The 19595-nt window shown below is 42.0% G+C and overlaps 1 protein-coding gene across 2 annotated transcripts in view; it reads left to right on the top strand.

Moving 5' to 3' along the window:
- Nucleotides 1-19595, top strand: part of KDR (kinase insert domain receptor) — a 44435-nt gene that overhangs the window by 7171 nt on the left and 17669 nt on the right. The window contains exons 4-19 of one of the 2 annotated variants that reach the window (XM_053577812.1): nucleotides 1723-1853; nucleotides 2104-2272; nucleotides 2862-3001; nucleotides 3568-3742; nucleotides 6214-6328; nucleotides 6417-6580; nucleotides 8484-8640; nucleotides 9528-9651; nucleotides 10372-10480; nucleotides 11687-12028; nucleotides 14205-14351; nucleotides 14696-14827; nucleotides 16938-17044; nucleotides 17467-17602; nucleotides 17963-18067; nucleotides 19368-19481. In XM_053577812.1, the coding sequence (XP_053433787.1) occupies nucleotides 1723-1853; nucleotides 2104-2272; nucleotides 2862-3001; nucleotides 3568-3742; nucleotides 6214-6328; nucleotides 6417-6580; nucleotides 8484-8640; nucleotides 9528-9651; nucleotides 10372-10480; nucleotides 11687-12028; nucleotides 14205-14351; nucleotides 14696-14827; nucleotides 16938-17044; nucleotides 17467-17602; nucleotides 17963-18067; nucleotides 19368-19481 (2367 nt within the window). The remainder of the gene's footprint in view (nucleotides 1-1722; nucleotides 1854-2103; nucleotides 2273-2861; nucleotides 3002-3567; nucleotides 3743-6213; nucleotides 6329-6416; nucleotides 6581-8483; nucleotides 8641-9527; nucleotides 9652-10371; nucleotides 10481-11686; nucleotides 12029-14204; nucleotides 14352-14695; nucleotides 14828-16937; nucleotides 17045-17466; nucleotides 17603-17962; nucleotides 18068-19367; nucleotides 19482-19595) is intronic. The other variant, XM_053577813.1, reaches the window with a different exon arrangement.

Raw genomic sequence — 19595 nt, forward strand, 5'->3', positions numbered from 1 at the left:
TGCCCTCCTCCTCCCCTCTGCAGGATTTGAAAGAGACAAGGCTCAGATCTTAGAGAATTTCTGGCTCCTTTTGATCTGGCAGTCCTGGGAGATGAGGCTCTCTCAGAAGATTGCAAGGATTTCCTGCGTTCAGCCTGTCTGGAAATACTACAAGATGAACCTCTCCCATAATATCTCATTATTTCCTTCTCCCTAAGTCAGGAAACTTGGAGACATGTGAAAATTCATTTCATGAGTTACAGTAAATATTTTATTTTGAGAGGATGGGTGGTTGTTTGGGTTTCTTTTGTTTGTTTCCTTTTTCTGGGATACTGAAATAGAACTGATTTACTGAATAGCTTCAGTTTTACGTCAAAGGGTTAACTTAGCTTCCAAAGTCTTGCTCTGTAAGCAAGTTATATAATTTTTCAAGACATGTGGATGAACGGTAGGCAATATTGAGAAGTAGCAATCTCTAGTGCACTATATTTATATACTACCTGTCTTTGGGTATACCAGTAAATGCTCCTTTTTTATGTAAGCCTTTTTATGTAAGTTCTAGTACTTGGGCTATCTGAAATTTTAGTCATGAAGTTTAACAATGGGAAAAGAACACTAAAGTATTCCCTATGGACAGGCCTTTAATGTCCCCTCTGGTCTCCACCTCACTTCCCTCGTCTTTTGACCCCATTCTCCAGCAATGGATGGAGCCAGGAAGTGGGCCCTGGCTTCATAAGATAATGGCTGTGGCATGTGGTAGGCTAGATTGGCTGCTTTTCTGTGCTTTCCAGCTGGGAAGGAAATCAAACTTCTGCTGGTGTAGGGAGTTAGCTGCCTCCCCTTTGGTTTAATTAACTCTTTCTTTGCTTTGACTGACAACCATCGTGAAGTGCTCTGAAAATATTTGATCAGTTGTGTTGGGTGCAGCAAGGTAAAATGTCATCTCTTTGAGCCTCCAGGCATGAGTCTATACCATGTCATGTCTGTCTTGGGGAGTGGAGTAGGTTCCCAGCCCTGGATTAGCCGTTTGTGAGTCATGATTAAATGACCCTAACATCGCTTTAGTTTTCTTCTGGATCTTTGGCATAGTGGCTTTTTGAATTTTTGTCATCAGAGACATTAATGACTACTGAATTTTTAAATTAAATGTAATAACTGTTAAATATTATTTTACAAAGAATCGTATCTCTGGTCTTTACAATCTTAATATGCCCACATAAAATGTTCTCATAAACATCATTGAATTCAAAAATTGTTAGCCATTTCCTGTTAATTTACAGATCCTTTGAGATCCCTTAATTTATTTTCATGCTATTACCTTTATTTTATGATATTTACCTAAAGAGAGAGAGAGCATGATTCTTTTTTTAACATCAGTAAAACTTGTCAATAAAATGTGTAGATTTAATTTTAAATTTTAGGGTAAATTTTGAAAAAAAGTTATAATGACCAGTCTGTTGAAGTGTGGAATCTATAGAATATATTCTGCTTTTCGGTGAACATTGTAAAAGAGGTGATCTCAGTATGGAGGACTTCTTTCACATTTTCCATCTGCGCGTGCGCACGCGCGCCTGCAGCCTACCCGCGGAGCCATGTGTTTACCTGAAGACCAACTCGCCGCTGCCTTTGCTTGCTCGAGGTGTCAGCTCCAATCTTTCACTTCTCTGGCTACCCAACCCGAAAGATGACCAGCTTTTCTAGGGAATACCATTAACCCACTAATGGAACTGAATTCTCTTCCAGATTACAGATCTCCATTTATTGCATCTGTTAGTGACCAACAAGGGGTTGTGTACATTACTGAAAACAAAAACAAAACTGTGGTGATTCCGTGTCTTGGGTCCGTTTCAAACCTCAATGTGTCACTCTGTGCGGTAAGTTATGTTAGCTTCAATCATCTCTCAAGTTTTTATAATTTTAAGCTGTAATAATATTAAGATGGGTAACTTGTTTAAAATATGGTATCTGTAATGAGTATTAAAAGATGCTTTAGAAGGAGTCAGAGGACAATGAATAAAACCAATTTGCTTTCTTAGGAATAAGGCAAATGCATTAGTGATCATCGTACATGGCCTTCATTTGGGGTACTGGAGTAAATATTTGATATTTCTTTTTATTACCCAGAGGTATCCGGAAAAGAGGTTTGTTCCTGATGGTAACAGGATTTCCTGGGACAGCAAGAAGGGCTTTACTATTCCCAGCTACATGATCAGCTATGCAGGCATGGTCTTCTGTGAAGCCAAGATTAATGATGAAAGTTACCAGTCTATCATGTACATCGTTGTGACTGTAGGTGAGAGGATGTCTCCTTTCCTGTCATTAATGTCAGACCTTCCTGCATGAAGATCCTGGAGAGTGAAGTGTAGGGTAAAGGACTGAAGTCCTGAAAAATACATTAGTTCAGGATACAGTGTTTGACAATTCATTCCAACTGTTCTTCTCTATCAGAAAAACCCAAGTGCAATTAAACTTGTTTCCTTTCTTGCCTAGACCAAGGAATAAAAAAAATTGTATTATTGGAGCAAATTTTATGAAAAATTCAATGTTCAGAACACTGCGTGGTATCAATTCTTTTAATCACACTTATTTTATGGAAAGTTCAGCCATTTGCTAAAGCTGGCCCCATTGGTCCAGGTCTCCAAACCACTGGGATTTTACTACTTTTCTATCCAATGGACTTCAACATCTTTGAAATCCAAGAAGGAAGTGCTTTATAAATTTCTGTAGCCCATTTTCCTAAGAACTACCAAGTATTGGTGAAATCCTCAGGGAAAAGGATGTGGCCCATTTTAAAATTATATCACTTTTAAAATAACTTGTGGCAACTTACAGGTTTGCGTTCCCTCTTATTAGTATTATTTTTTTCAATTGACTTGCTCCAGGGTATAGGATTTATGATGTAATTCTGAGCCCCCCTCATAAAGTTGAGATGTCTGTTGGAGAGAAGCTTGTCTTAAATTGCACAGCAAGAACTGAACTGAATGTGGCAATTGAATTCAACTGGGACTACCCTTCTTTGAAGGTAACACTAACAATTCAAAACCAGGCTTCCTAATGCTTTGATAATAAGTCCTAAAGGTGTTTGCTTGAGAGATAGGGGCCTCTCTGACCAGATGAAATATAAAGACCTGAAAACAAACCCACACATGTGCACACTCAATATACAGTGCCACAAAAAGATGGAATGCTGGGAGCGCTGCCCACTTTGCCACAGTCAGGCTGTGAAAAGTGGTTTTCTCCCAGTGATAACATCTTTCCACATGATTTCTCTGTTCTGTGAAGTCGTGGATCTGTTTTCCCTTTAAGGGAATTTCTCTTTAACTGTGGTCACCTCTGCTTGTGTCTCTGCAGTTTGTGTACAGCTCATTCTCACTACTGATGTTTGTAAAGTCCTTATTCAGATGGTTCCGTTTGTTTCCCCTGAAACCAAATGTATTTGTTGTCTGCCTGATGTTAAAGCTTGTGGAGTTCCTATAATTAGCATTAAATAATGTTCACCAGAGCCCAACACTTAATTTTGGGTAACTAGAAGCTATTGGGTAGGGTTATGCTGGGCTTTGGAAGGGCAGTAAATGCTTTTTTCATCAGCAGCATAAGAAACCTGTAATCCGGGACCTAAAAACTCAGTCTGGGAGTGAGATGAAGAAATTTTTGAGCATCTTGACTATAGATCGTGTGACGCGTGGTGATCAAGGCTGGTACTCCTGTTCGGCCTCAAGCGGGCTGATGACCAAGAATAACATGACATTTGTCAGGGTCCATGGTAAGCTAAGATCTCCTTCGAAATTATTCTGTGCCTTGACAAGTGAGATAATTTAAATGAATTCTTTTCTTTCTTCCTTTTTTATTTTCACTGGTAAGTTAAAATATTTATTTTTATTTCATTTTAAAATGAGGGCACATATGATTAGGTTACAGAGTTTGCTTTCGTAAGGTTGAGGTCTGGGTTGTAGCTGTGACCTCACCCAGGCAGTGCGCCTTGTCCCTGTCCAGTGTACCCATTGGCCGGGGACTTACTCAATCCCTCCCCTTCCCCCCACTTGAATTTAATTTGAGTTTTTCTCTCATGTGAGTATGTAGATCTACGAGTTTGTCTACTAGAATGTTAATCTACTGGTTTCAGTTTAGTACTGAGTACAGGTGATACTTGTTTTTCCATTTTCCTGATGGTTAGTTTAGACTAGTGGTTCTCAACCTGTGGGTTATGACCCCTTTGTAACAATAAAAATACATCCTGTATATCAGATATTTGCATTATGATTCATAACAGTAGCAAAATTACAGTTATGAAGTAGCAATGAAAATAACTTTTATCGTTGGAGGTCACCACAACATGAGAAACTGTATTAAAGGGTCACAGCATTAGGAGGCATTAGGAAGGTTGAGGACCACTGGTTTAGACAATATTCTCCAAATCTTTCCAGGTTGTTACAAAAGATACAAAATCTCTATCTTTTTATGGTTGAATAGTGTTCTATGGTATACATATACTGTAATTTATTAATACATTCATGTGTTGAAGGGCACTTGGATTGTTTCCACATCTTTGTGATTTAAGTAAATTTAGATCATTAGTGATTCTTACTTTGTTCATTTGTAAGATACTTTCGAATTCTTGCCTGGAGGCCATGTGACCGTAGGTTCAAATCTCAACTTTAAAGATGAGATGAGCTGATAGAGTAAGTGCTCACTAAATGTTGCTTGTTATAGTTGTTGCTGTTATTTTAATTATTACTATTTTAATTATTACTATTAGATAATAGCACTTAGAGTGCGAGAGTGCACTTAGAGTGCACGTAGAGTGCTAGATAAGAGCCCTTAGAGTGCTATTATCTAAGTTATATGTGAGGTATATTTTAAAATTTGATTTTATTGCAAGGCTGAGAGGCCTACTTGAATAATCAAGAGCTTTGTAAATTGGGGAAACATTTTGCAATGTCCAGCTGACCCTGGAATGATGCAGGAGTTAGGGGTGCTGAACTCTCACATAGTCAAAAATCCCCATAACTTTTGACTCCCCTAAACTTAACTACTAATAGCCCACTGTTGACCAGCAGTCTCACCCATGACAATTAACTGATTTGATATGTATCTTGTATATTATATGTAAGCTTTGAGTAAACCACCTTAATTTTTAATTTACTTCCTTCACTTTGAGTAAACCACCTTAATTTTTAATTTACTTCCTTCACGCACATAACTGTCTGTTTAATTGATACTTTATATGGCATCCTGATTACCAGGCTTGGTGAAGATTTTGGATTTTATAATATGGGAGTGGATCAAAGGGTTTTGAGCAAAGAGTGACATGCTGTGGCTCATGTTTTTGTAGCATTACTCTGTTATAGAAATACTTTAGGGAGGTAAGGGCAGAAGTAGTGAGGTCAATTAGGAGGCTTACTGCAATAATCCAGGTGAGAGATGATGGTGGGTGGCTTGGACGAGGGCAGTTAAGGTGGAGATAGTAAGAAGTGACATAATTCTGGATATATTTTGGAGGAAGAGTCAACAGTATCTTTTGATCGAGTCATTGGCACAGGGTGTAAGGGAAAAAGAGTGGGAGATGACTCCTGAGCTGTAGCCTGAGCCACTGAGTGAATGATACTGTTTGTTACCGAGATGGGGAAGTTCTAGGGGAGAGTGAGATTTGGGGAAACAGTGTGATGAGTGTTCATTTGGAGATGCCGTTTAAATATCCAAGTGGAGATATTTAATACACAGAAGCCAGAGAAGTCAGGGCAGGAGATATATACATGTTAGGAGGTGTGTTAAGGATACTTTAAATTTGAGACTGGAGGAAGATGGAAATGAAGAGAAGTTTGAGGACTGATGACATCAATACCTGGGGGAGGTGTGGAGAGGTGTGGTGGGAGCAGAAGAGATGCGCCTGGGGGAGGAGTGGAGAGGTGTGGTGGGAGCAGAGGAGACGCTACTGGGGGAGGTGTGGAGAGGTGTGGTGGGAGCAGAGGAGAAGGGGGACGTAGAGAAAGCTGCACAGAGGAGCAAATGCTTGAATTGAGTCCTGAGAAATCAGTGCTCAAGTGTGGGCGTATCGTAGGAGGCTGAGAAAAACAAATGCAAAGACTGGACATGGGAAGATGCTGGACCAACGCATTGAAAGGGAGTATGGGCAATCTCAGAATGACTTTGACTTTTCCCTTGTAATGAAAAACAAAACCAAATAATAGCAGTAAGTTGACATTTACGAGAATAATTATTTTTATTTTCTTCCAGAAAAACCTTTTGTCGCTTTTGACAGTGGAATGGAGTCTTTGGTGGAAGCTTCGGTGGGGGAGTACGTCAGGATCCCAGTGAAGTACCTTGGATACCCACCCCCTGAAATAAAATGGTAACTACGGGAATCAGTCCACGACATTGTTTTACATGAGGGCACAAAGCTTGGATTGTTCTCATTCCTGAGAATTTTTTTCCTATAGGTATAAAAATGGAAGACCCATGGAGTCCAATCACACAATTAAAGTGGGGCATGCACTGACAATCATGGAAGTGAGTGAAAAAGACACAGGGAATTACACTGTCATCCTGACCAACCCCATTTCAAAGGACAAGCAGAGTCACGTGGTGTCCCTGGCTGTGAATGGTGAGTTCATGCGGTTTTCCTCTCTGCCAAGATGCATCATGAAGAGTGTGACCATGTCTCCCGAAGCCACCAAGCCACCTTCCTTTGTCTCCCACTGCTTCTCCCACACCACGACGGGCCCATGTATAGGAAACGATCCTGGGTGGGGAGCTGTGGGGAGGAGACGTGAACCAGTGTGCTCCAGCCATGTTTGGGTGAGAGGCTGTGTAGGTGTGCAGTGTGGCGGTCAAATGCGAGGTTAAAGTGGAAGGTGCAACTGGTGGCCAAATGCCGTGAGACAAGAATGCCTGCAGGGACAGTTGTGAAGCCCACCCTCTGTTACGGTGACCATGTAACATATGGAGAGCTGGGTACCCTGCTTCTTCGGGGCAAACCTGGCATGCAGATGTGCAGAACTCCTCTCCTTGGATTGTGTGGGAAGCTTCTGGCTTGATGTTATAGTTGATGCAGCAACATAGGCACATTTCAACCCTGAAGCCTTTTGAAGTTGACACCGTTGACTTAGCTGGAGTCTTTTTTTTTTTTCTTTTGATAGGAGTCTAGCATCTGACTCTGAATCTATAAAGGGAAGATAGTATGTTTTTGATTTAAGGATGATTTGAACTTTGTTTTCTCAAGCTGAAAGATACAAACAAATGTTTGGGTGGAAGGAGAAGGATGTGTGGGAAGCACTAAGGTGACATGAAACAGGCTTCTTTATTGCAGGACTTCTCAGAGCCTTGAACATTCAAGGGGAGAGACTTAGAGTATTCAAAGTTTAACAAATTTACATGACAAGAGTACTTTCCAAGTACTCTATTAATGCCTTGTTCCAGATAGTTTGAAAGTCACATCTCTGCGGAGGTTTTGTCCTGCCTCCCAGCACTGTCTGTTAACATTTCAGGGTATTCTCTCATGATGTGAAGGTTCTTCCCCTGGGCTCTGTATGCCTGGGGAGCTTGGCTTAATTTCTATTTTCAGAGAGTATTTTAAAAATAACAGGTTCTGGAAAGGTCTCTTAGAAGCAGCCTGGGAGTGGAGAGCTGGGGTGGGGGGACTGGAAATCTTGTAGTAGGATGAGAGAAAGAAATGAACATGAATTAAACACAGGAAAATGGGCAGTGAGGACACATCTCATCAGTTTATGAAGTTACTGAGCATCTGACTCTCCCTGGCACTTACTCGCTATGTGAAATAAACTTAAAAAGCAGGTCAGGTTTTGAATGTTGATAGTAATAAGGAAATAGTTTTGCTCTAATGACTTTGGCGCCGAAAAAGAAAGAAGAAAGGGAGACCAGTGAGGAGGAAGGGAGGCGAGCGGATGAGACGCTCAGCGGGTGGCGACAGCGTGTACTCTGTGAGGACTGACAACTTCCTCCAAAGTGGGTTCAGTGCTTTGGTTCAGAAGTCAGAGGGTCTAAGTTGTTGCAAGTTTTGCCACTTATTCACTGGGGGACTTGGGGCAAGTCATTTAACTTTTTTGTGTTTCATTTTTCTTCTTTGTATCATGGGGACAGTGATGGTGGTTGTGAGGATTAAGTGACTTAGTGCAAAGCACTTAGAACAATCTTGACACGTAATAAATGTTATTCCAGCCGTTTCCCTTCTGTCGTCTCACTCTGATCTTACAAGATGTGGAGGACAGAGAACTGTCTCTAATGCAGATGAGAGGAACGAAGGCACAGGGTTGGGAGACTTGCCTAGAGTCATTTGGTTTATTCACTTATTATTATTAATGGGTTATAGTTAGTTTTATGAGTATCACTAGAACTCAGATCTGTTTCCAAATCTAGATGTTCTTTGAAATAGAAAGAAGGGGCAGAATCATATGCTTAATGAAGGGTCCACTTTAGTTACTGAAATCCTCTACTTTTCATTCTTCGAAGCTGATTGACAATCCAAAAGTTATTCTTCATGTGTTCAGTCCCACCCCAGATTGGTGAGAAGTCTCTGATCTCTCCTGTGGATTCTTACCAGTATGGCAGCACCCAGACGCTGACGTGCACGGTCTATGCTGTCCCTCCCGCGCACAACATCCACTGGTACTGGCAGCTGGAGGAGGAGTGCCCCACCATGCCCGGGTGAGCAGGCCACCACCCTTCCTGTCCTCCTGTCCTGTTGTCTTGCATTTCTTATGGCCAAGCCATACTGTGCTCTATTCTGAACCTACAAGGCTATCCATACGAAAGTCTCCCCTCAAGTGGTACTCTGAATCGCCCTTCTTACTGTGTCTTAAATTTTAAGAGATGTCTTTGCTTGGGGTATCCCCCGTGGGACTAGCTAGCTCTCTCAGGAGGTTAGCCCTTACCTACACTTCTCCAGAGGCAGGCTGATTTACCCAGTTGGCTGCGTGCCACTCTTGGGTTTTCCTTCTGTACCAATCAGCTAGTGAAGGCCACATGGCTGCTGCTTGCTGATGGGTGTGAGGCAGGCACAGACCCAGCCCCAGCCCTCAGCCTCTGGGTCCCAGCTTATCATGTTCTAACACAAGCCCAGACATCCTCAGGGAAAGCACAGCTACAACAGCCGGCCCACCAGCACCCTGAGCAGTCCACTTCCTGTTGTTGTTTTCGAAAGGGCTACAACTGGCTTCTTTCTCAGTGGCTGACCGTTTCCTTCACAGAGGCCGTGGGGCCAGAGAAGTTGCTTTCAGAAGCCCAGTGTCTTCTAAGTTTCCTTTCTTCCTTTGAACTCATTTAACTTGAATTGTCTTGTCGATCCAATTTTTATGAATGAAGGTTTGTTCCCAGAATAGCTGTTTCCCTCCTGTATCCTGAATGAATCTACCTACAACCTTTCCCTTCCTTGCCCAGGCCTATTTTTATTTGGCACCAAGTCTTGTAAGGGGGTAGGCCACCTTGCAAGTCATTTCTAAGAACAGAGAAACCAAAGTCTGACCCTTTCCCTTACTATTGATTTGAACTGAAGAAAAATTGGTTCTAACATAATCTGTTTGTCTTTCCTACAGCCAAGCTGTCTCAATGATAAACCCACATGCTTGTAAGGAATGGAGGAGTGTAGAGGACTTCCAGGGGGGAAATAAAATGGAAGTCAACAAAAATCAGTATGCCCTCGTTGAAGGGAAAAACAAAGTGAGTTTGACGTTTTTTAATTTGAAAATCTCTCTCTTTTTAATGGAAGGATGGTACAATTGTATGTGAGGCATATTGGAGATCAGTAATCATAGAGTCTGTATAATAAAATGTTGGCATTTTAAAATCAGTTTGAAAACATCATTGGCTTTTAACAGTACTATTAATTTCTTAATAGCTTATCAGAAAAAAAATACCCTTGTCATTCAATCATACATTTGTGTAAAGTGATTCTGATTTTATAAACAGGAGAATGAGAAAATGTGTATCATTATATGAAAACACACCATTAATTTCATGGTCTCCAAAGCTCATTTTGTATGTTTGAGCTACACCCCATGATAATTATGCAGATTTACTACCCTGATCTGAAATGTTGCAGAATCTAATACTTTTTGAGTATTGACATAACACTTGAGTGAAATGCTCTTTTGAGCGTTATGAATTTTAGAATAGGGATGTTTAACTGGTAAATATATTATGCAAATGTATCAAATCTGCAAAAAAAAACCCCAAAAAAACCCTCAAACATTTTTGGTCCCAGGCATTTTGGACAAGGGATTGTCAGCTTGTGATTTTATAAATTTGAGGGTGGGCAGTGGAGAAGTGGGAGTGAAGTGGGCAGGTCAAAGCCGTGGGGATGCTGGTGAATTTGAGTCTGAATGCACAGGCACACACTGCCCTTGTTGTTTATGGTCTGGGATTTGTGTTTTCTCACAGACTGTAAGTACTCTGATTGTCCAAGCAGCAAATGTGTCAGCATTGTACAAATGTGAGGCCGTCAACAAAGTCGGGAGAGGAGAAAGGATCATCCCCTTTCACGTGACCAGTAAGTCACTTCTCTGGATGGGGGGTCGGATCCTGAAGGACTGGTCAGGAAGCTGTGTTACTCTCTCGTCCTTGCCAGTCACGTGAGGGCCATGGCTTTTAGGAAGACAGCTTGGATTGATAATGTGCTGCTTTTGTTCATAGATTAAATGTTCATAAATTAAAAGTTCATAACTCCTCAGCTATCTCCTGGGCTTGTGTGAAGTCAGTAGAGAGAGAATGGTTTCACAGATGGCTTGAACCACAAGCTCCGTGTTGTATCTGGGTCTCAGTCCTGGGAGTCTGGCTTGGTGCTTGGTATGGGGCTGGTGTCTGGGAACTTGCCGTTCGACCGAGTGTGGGCTCCCTGGAAGAGTTCAGAATGACTTAGGAGCTGTACCTTCCCCGCACTGCTGGCTTTGCCTATGCGCTTTAATTTTATAGACAAGCCTTAGCTAAGTATACTGAATAAAATATTTTATTTTCATTTTTTCTTTTTTTGAGATATAGTCTCACCCTGTTGCTCTGGGTAGAGTGGCATGGTGTCATCTTAGCTCACAGCAACCTCTCCCTCCTGGGCTCAAGTGATGTTCTTGCCTCAGCCTCCTGAATAGCTGGGATTGCAGGCACCTGGCTTGAGACCCAGCTAGTTTTTCTATTTTTAGTGGAGACGGAGTCTCTCTCTTGCTGAGGCTGGTCTCAAACTCCTGAGCTCACGCCCGAAGCGTGCCAGAGTGCTTTGACTTACTAAGCACTCTGATTAAAAATCATCTCTAGTCACCCCACCCAAAGTGTGTGTGGGGGTGTATTTAGTAATCCTCCCAGAGTGCTGGAATTACAGGAGCCACCGTGTCCAGCTGAGTAAAATATTTTAGTCTGGGCTGATTGGTTAGAATAAATGTAGCTTTACCAGCACTGGGTGTTCCATGTTAGAGAGGAGCTAAGTTTTCAAAACTTCTGTATCATGAGTAGATGCTCTGCTTTGGATTTGGTTTTTTCTTATCCCAGCACTTTGCTTAGAGCTCAGATAAGTTTATGTGATAAATATCTGGGGAAAATTAATTTACATCTCAGTCAAATAATAATTTTGGGGACCTGAACTGTGTAGCCTGGTTGTTCCCTTGTCACCGTCTGAGATTGCTAGAGCCTCTTTGGGCCCTTTATAGAAGATGACAGTGCCCTGCAGTAACTGAGGCCACCACCCTCTAACTGTGGCTTTCTATTTCAGGGGGTCCTGAAATTACTTTGCAGCCTGGCACCCAGCCATCTGAGCAGGAGAGCGTGTCTTTGTGGTGCAGTGCAGACAGAACTATGTTTGAGAACCTGACATGGTACAAGGTTGGCCCCCAGGCTCTGCCGATCCACGTGGGGGACTTGCCCACACCTCTTTGCAAGAACCTGGATATTCTTCAGAAATTGAATGCCACCATGTTCTCTAATAGCACAAATGACATTTTGATCATGGAACTCCAGAATGCGTCATTGCAGGACCAAGGAGACTACGTCTGCTTTGCTCAAGACAGGAAGACCAAGAAAAGACACTGTGTGGTCAGGCAGCTCACAGTCCTAGGTAGGGAGGCCCTCTGGCACTCGGATCATTGTCCAGAGGTGGTTGAAATGGCTTAAATGTAGTGGTTTTGGGTGCTGTGCAAAAATTACCATTCTCTAGGAGCTTAGGAAGTAGAGAAGAACACACTTCCTCTCTTGAAAGTGCTTGAAGCAGAAAAAGCTAGTAATGGTGAAATGATATATTAAAAAAGACAATAACATGGTTCCTTTCAACCCTGTTAACCTTGTTACCTTGATGGGGTAACTCAAGTATATGCAAGGTATGAGCTTGAAACTGAAAATTTTCTGCCTTATTCCTGGGCATTTGGCGTGCATATTTGTGGAATGCCTGCGATGAACTAGAGGGGGTTCCAGAAGTGCATGGTGGTGAACAAGATGTGTAGGATGAGAACATGGCAGCCACTGGGAGGTCAGAGCACAGTGAGGTCTCTGAGTCTGTGAGGACAGGATTGAGCTCTACTTGGCTCCCCGCTGTAGTTCTGGCCACAGAACGTAGCAGCACATACTGGGCGCAGCTCACACTGACTGCTGTGTGGAGAGGGGATGATGGGCTGAGTTCAGGACCTGGACGAGTCCCTACGAAGGGTACACACTACTCACTGCCTTGCCTCTAGGCCATCCCATGTGGTCAGCTGTAGTTCAGGGTCAATGGGATGATAATTTTAATGAACAGATAGCTTCGTAAATTCCCCATGGAGCCTCTCTGTACACCTTGTCTAACCTCGTGCCTTGCACTAGGAGTGGGCAGCCCTGGCTGCGTCTGGGGAACCCGGCAGATCTGTGCACCTGTTCTTTGTGGCTGCTTGCTCTGCATCCTCTTCTCCTTCTAGGGTCTCTTCCCAGTTCCTACAATGTGTGTATACTCTTGTTTTTTACTGTTAGGAAGGGGATCTGTCCAGGTAAGTTTATCTATACTGAAGTTTTAGAGGGATAATATCTTCCTCAGAGGCCTTGGAATATTTTCAGAGCTCTCCACTGATAGGTACTAGCGTAAGGTTTGCTGTGTTTAAGACTCAAGTGTCAGAAGAAAAGATATTTTGAGGTCAAGTTTCTCTAGGACCCTTCAGATTGCAACACATGTATCACTGTGTACTTTCTGTTGAACATTGGTGGTGGTTCTGGTTTCAAACTAATGGGAAAAGTCAGAAAGAGATTGTGAAGGGGACACCGAGCCTTGCCACACCCAGGGGTATGTGCTCACAGTCGGCAGATTTGCTTATCTGAGGACTCCTGTCTTTTGTCCTAAAATCTATTCTTAGAAACAGACTAGAATCCAGCACATTTGCTTAAACCCCAGTGTGGCACACTGTTGAGGTAATCTCATTTTGCTAGAGCGTTAAAATGGATTTTTTCCGCATGATTCCTTTTGAAGCTCAGTTGATTTGAACAAGATATTTGCACAGCACTTTGATGATTTGGGGAAAGGGTGAATCTAAACTTTTCCTGGCCATTTGAAGAAATACTCAAGGGCTTCATTTTCTTTAAATCCATGGAGGGTGTTGTTTGGTTTGTTTGTATTTTAGCAGAAATAGCACTGGACCAATCTTTTGGACTCAGCAGATTCAGTAAACAGTTAAACCATACACTTAACTTGTGTATGAGCAGTTAAACAATTGTGCCACACTGTTTAACTGCTCCTGCACTACAGCTATTTCATCTGTGAAGTAATGCTAATGGTCCTATTCTTCCTGTCACATAAGGCTCATAGTGAGGAACAAATCATATAAACAAGTTTTTAAAAAATTTGAAATAAATACAAGGTCTTCTTTGTTGAACTAAAGGAAATTTGGCACTTTCCAAGAAAAAAACATGGCAACATTCTAGGATTTTATTGGCTAGAACTTTCATGGGACGGATGTTTCCCCATTGGGAAGCCATGTCTGATTAGAGGAAAATCCATTAAGGTGATCCTGAACCTTTATGTTGCAATGTGGTTACCAGCTGGAATCATTGATAGGAACGTTCAAAAACATGAGTCCTCTCGCTATGCTTTCTAACTTGTTTCCTCTAACTGTACCTAGTAGCCAGTGGTGCTGTTATCAGCCTCTGTGTGTTTGCAGCTTAGTAAATCAAAGCTACCGTTAACTAAGTTTAAACTGCTTAAAAAATGTATTGATAACTAAAAATCATTCCCAGTTATAACTACGTGTTCCATGATTTTCTTTTTATATGCCTAGAGCGTATGGCACCCATGATCACAGGAAACCTGGAGAATCAGACGACAAATATTGGCGAAACCATTGAGGTTTCATGCATAACGTCTGGGAATCCCCATCCACAGATTACCTGGTTTAAAGATAATGAAACCCTTGTGGAAGACTCAGGTAAGTAGGATTTGTCTCTGTTTATTTGGTTGCAGAGTTTTCCAGGGATGTTAATAAAAACCCGTATCACTTGTTGATTTATTTTAAGGTTAAAAAGTAAGCAACATAAATATATGTGGTCTGGCTCATTTCAGAGACTTGGATTCAGAATATTTGGAAACTTGTTTAATTCTGTGGAAGCCCCACGGGAGATAAGTCAGCAGTAGATCTTATGTAATTTTTCAAAGTTAGATAATAGCCCAGGGTGTGAAAGGCAGCATTTATATTAAAAAAATAAAATTTTCTGGAAAACTCCACAGACCACATCATTATAAATAAGAATAATCATGTTTCTCCTGTCTTAGGCATTGTCCTGAAAGATGGGAACCGGAATCTCACCATCCGCAGAGTGAGGAAGGAGGACGAGGGCCTCTACACCTGCCAGGCCTGCAACGCGCTGGGCTGCGCAACAGTGGAAGCGTTTTTCATAATAGAGGGTCAGTGGAAAAACTAATCATAGACACATTGGACCTGTGATTAGTTTGTACCTTATATCCACCCACACACTTTGGGAGGGATGACTGGACATGATTTTTAATCTTCTTAGTCCCTCATAACTTTTCTTCAAGAAGTTTGTGTTCTCTTTACCAGATAACATAATTAATGATGTTTTGATTCTGCTTGCATCAAATTTCCTATCCTTATAGTTCTTATGGAAAAATTCTTATAATAGCCTCCTTGCCCTGATTCTTTGTTTGAATGGCTCAATTAACTTACAGAGATGATACCTGTATGTTTATTTGGAAAAATATTAGAATTGCTGCCTAGTTGTGAAGGTAAATTCTGTCCTATAGTCGCAAGGGTTCAGAGTCTCCACTGGATAAACATAATTAAGATTCACCTGTGAACAATAGGCCATTGTTTTTCTGAAATGGAAAATTTTTGCTTCTTATCTAAATATGAAAGGAAACCTATATGTGTATGCAAGGAGTGATATGAAATCTGGCATTTTCTCAGATAGGAGAAGTAATTTGTGTCAGAATATTTTACCTTAAGAAGTGTATTCCTACATCTTTTTTTTTAATAACCCACTGAAAGAACAATACGACTGCATTGTGTGTGCGAGGGAATAGCAGGCATGGGGAAGAAAGACAGAGGTGACAGACGACGGGAGCTCATCCCACCTTGTCTCTTGAAGTCTAGATGTTGATCCCTTTAATCTGTCAAGTCTGTGTTGCCAAGTATTGCATCTAGATATACTGATGCATTTGCAAATCTGTAGGCTTATTACCATTTCATAAACTGTACTTACAAATGAGGATTTCAAAGGACATGGTGGTTTTTACATTTCCAAAGGGAAATGCATTCCCTTGGGGGGATCCTGCTTCCTGGTGCCCTGCCTCACCCCCAGTTGGCTGTTACAGATGCCCCAGGAGGTGACAGTGGCATAGACCTTATAGCTCCTTCCTACCTGGAAAGAGTGCTAAGAAAGGAAGCCTCCCACTAGGTGTCCAAATGTTATGTGAAAATATTCAGACATGAACTTGTATAGAAAATGGACTCTATGAACTTTTTACCCTTTATGTACAAATGGACTTCTAAAATTCTAGTGTAAATAAAGAATTACTTTGCTAGGACCACCAGAGAAACAAAACCTATTCTCAACACACTCGACCCTTGTCTCTCAATAGTGATCTGTTATTCTGCTAACCAATTTATTACTTACCTTCTGCCCTCTGGAGGCCCAGGGGCTCTTCATTCACCCGCGCTTGCCCTCTTTGCTTCACTCTTAGTGAAAAACCTCCTTCTGCATTTGATTTCTCCTGCTCAGAGCTGTTCTCTGGAGCCTTGAGTGTCTTGAGTTTTCCTTGCTGACCCGTAGTTTTCCGTTCTCTTGAAACTCCTATCCCCAGGCGGTTCATGGTGTGGTCATCTCAGTTGTCTCTCTTTTCCTCACCCAGGGGCCAGGGTAGTGTCTGTAATTCTTAGCTCATGTTGGAGAGACCTTGTTTAACCCTTGACTGGACCGCCAACTAGCTATGTGTCCTGGTTCAGGTTGCTTAGCCTCTCTAATCTTCTGTTTCTTCATCTAAGACTGAGGGTTGAGAAGGTTAAGTGGGAAAATATATTTAAAGAGATGAGTGCATGGTAGGTAAGTGGTAATCAGTAGCTCTCTAGTCAAAGAACTCTAATTTTTTTGACTTTTTACACGGCCCTTTTAAAACTCTGCATAGCTCAAAGTGTTGACTATCAGCATAAAACCACACTTTAATTTTCCCCAAATAGAAATGCTTTTTTCCTCTGTAGAACATGATCTGTTTTCTTCCATCAAAGACTCTTCTTCCTCTAAACACTTTCTACATTTGTCTTTTAAGATATTAATAGTTTTATTCTTAGTTACTTTAAAATGTTATTGTTGGAAGGTTCTTGTGAGCAATACTTTGCAAACTTTGAATTTCCCATGAAGAATCCTGTAGACCTTTGTCCTTTAGGATTTCTCCAAATTTTCTAAGAGTTTAATGAGATCTTAATTTCATGCTGAACATCGTCATCTTATATCAAAAGATCTGAATTTTCACCTGCTGACATTCATTTGTGTCTTTTCAGGTGCGCAGGAGAAGACAAACTTGGAGGTCATTATCCTGGTAGGCACTGCAGTGATCGCCATGTTCTTCTGGCTACTTCTTGTCATCATCCTACGGACCGTTAAGCGGGTAACAAAATAATTTCCCTTCTGTTTCATGCACGTTAGTTTTAATGATTAATGGAGATGACTGGGGTCCTTTGAGTTGTTTCTTCCCATTGTCATTGGCTCAATGGGGGCATTTTTATTTCAATACAATAACATTCTTGCCCACTTTCTTTTGGCTGCACCTCAAGGCTTTAATTGATAGAAGCCAGTAGAGGGGAAAGGGGTTTGGACTGTCTAGTGTAATTAAGATTTAAAAACTTAATTCTGAGCTCCTTTGGGGAATAAAGGGACACTAGAAGCAGGATTATAATATAACTACTCTCAAACTGCATGAGTTTTATTAGAAAATGACCTCAGGAATGAGGCTGCTGTAAACAACAACAAGAAGGCATAGACAGCAGGCAGGTGGCAGGGGGTGTTATTGGGGAGACTTATGCTTTTCAGGCCAGCGGAGGGGAGCTGAAGACGGGCTACTTGTCCATCGTCATGGACCCAGATGAACTGCCCCTGGATGAGCATTGTGAACGCCTGCCTTATGATGCCAACAAATGGGAATTTCCCAGAGACAGGCTGAAACTGGGTGCGTTTTTCAATTGCTATTATTTTCATATTGGGTTTATAAGGCCAGCTCACCTCCCATGAGGATGATGACACATTTAGTCTATTCGGAGGTTGAGTTCTGCTTTAGGAATATTAATTCCATCTCTTGAATTTGGGTAATCACTCATGTAGTCACTTGAAGCCAGGTCCCTGTATAATCATCCCAAACAGGACATTTGGAGAGCTAAGGAGCAACTATTAAATAATAAAGCCGGGACAAGGGACCACAGTGGACCACCCTGTTAAACTGGGATATAGGGTCACCCCGTCTAGTTGGACTATCCCTTTGGTGGTGTAATAATCAAGTATGTTTTGTCTTTGCCATTATTGTTGACTCCAGGCAAGCCTCTTGGACGTGGTGCCTTTGGCCAAGTGATTGAAGCAGATGCCTTTGGAATTGATAAGACAGCAACTTGCAGGACGGTGGCCGTCAAAATGTTGAAAGGTAAAAACCAAACTATACGGTGACGTGTCACTCTCTGTGTTTTATCCAGTCTCTCTATATGATGGAGGCTTGTTCTGGTGGCTCTACCCTTAGGGGCCCCACCAGCCAAGCATGCCGCAGCCTGTATAACTCCACGTGCAAAGTGAATAAAGGCCCCTCCTTCGTAGCCTCATGCCAGGCCTGGCAAGCGAAAATGGGGAGGGGTTTTACCTGCCTTGTCTGGGTGCCCTTGTGCAGGGCTCAGCTAACACAATTGTGCTTAGTGGTCCCGATTATAGGGAAAAAATATTGTGGTTATGTTAAAATTATTTCTTGATATATTATGGCATAGGATAATTATAGACGAGCTATAAACATGGAAAGGAAAATAAAAAGCAAAAACATGTTCTCTGGAATTGGAATGTATAAAAGAACTTCATATATAAAAGATAATTTGCAAAAAAAAGAATTAGTGTGCTAGAAAGAAAGGATTCTAGGTGATTTCTTTTTAAATGACAAAGCTGTGCTAGTAATTGCTAGTCCTAGCAGTAGTGGAATTTCGGTGTAGCTGTTCCGATTTGGGGAATGATGCACATACACTTCTTGCTCCCACGGCGCTGCGCTTTCACTGAAGGCCGTGCTGCTGAACCTTCGCCCATAGGTGCGTCCTAAAGCCAACTCTCCTTCTGCCTTTTTTGGGTGTGGCCAAGGGTGCGTGTGATGTTGAGGCAGCTCATTAGGGCCTGAGGTGTGGACCTTGCCTGTGAATCAGAGGGAAGTGTAGCAGTGTATACAGGATCAGACACATAGGCTTCATGCTGTCAGCCTCTGGTGCCAACCGGCCTTGCCAGCTGGCCCTTGTTAAGTTGCCTGAATGGATTGGCACAGATCGGCTGCAACATTCAGTGTAGCCTCTAAAACATGAGGATATTTAATACATGGCGTTGCTTCCTTGTGAGGAAGCATTGAAATTATCAGACCTAAGAAGCACAGTAAACCTGGAGTATGAAAGCCCAGTTTCGTAGAAGCAAAGACTCTGCTGTGAGCCCAGGTGGATGTATCCGGTGCTTTGCAAAAGACTTCACAGTGGATTCCTTTCAGTAAACATCTGGGTTCATTTAAGGTATGAACTTTATTTCAAATTGGAAAATAGGATTTACATTTGACTCATGAGGAAATGCACCTAGACTGCAAATCAGGGGTCACTAGTGGTGTCACCCTGAAGGGTAAATGGCACAGTGACGTGTGGGAGCAAGAGGGCATCAGTCATCCTGAGGTGACCCTTGGCCCTATGATTTCCCTCTCTGCCCTGTATCTGTAGAAGGAGCAACACACAGTGAGCACCGAGCCCTCATGTCTGAGCTCAAGATCCTGATTCACATTGGCCACCACCTCAACGTGGTCAACCTCCTTGGGGCCTGCACCAAGCCTGGGGGTGAGTAACCGTGGACGGTTTGGGTTGCCTGATCTTGACACATGCTTCTCTGCTAGTATTTGAGGGAAATTATTTAACTCCCAAGGCCTTGACTTTCTTAACTTAGAAAACTTC

This window comes from Nycticebus coucang, chromosome 23 (assembly GCF_027406575.1).
Source record: "Nycticebus coucang isolate mNycCou1 chromosome 23, mNycCou1.pri, whole genome shotgun sequence".
Classification (NCBI taxonomy): Eukaryota; Metazoa; Chordata; class Mammalia; order Primates; family Lorisidae; genus Nycticebus; species Nycticebus coucang.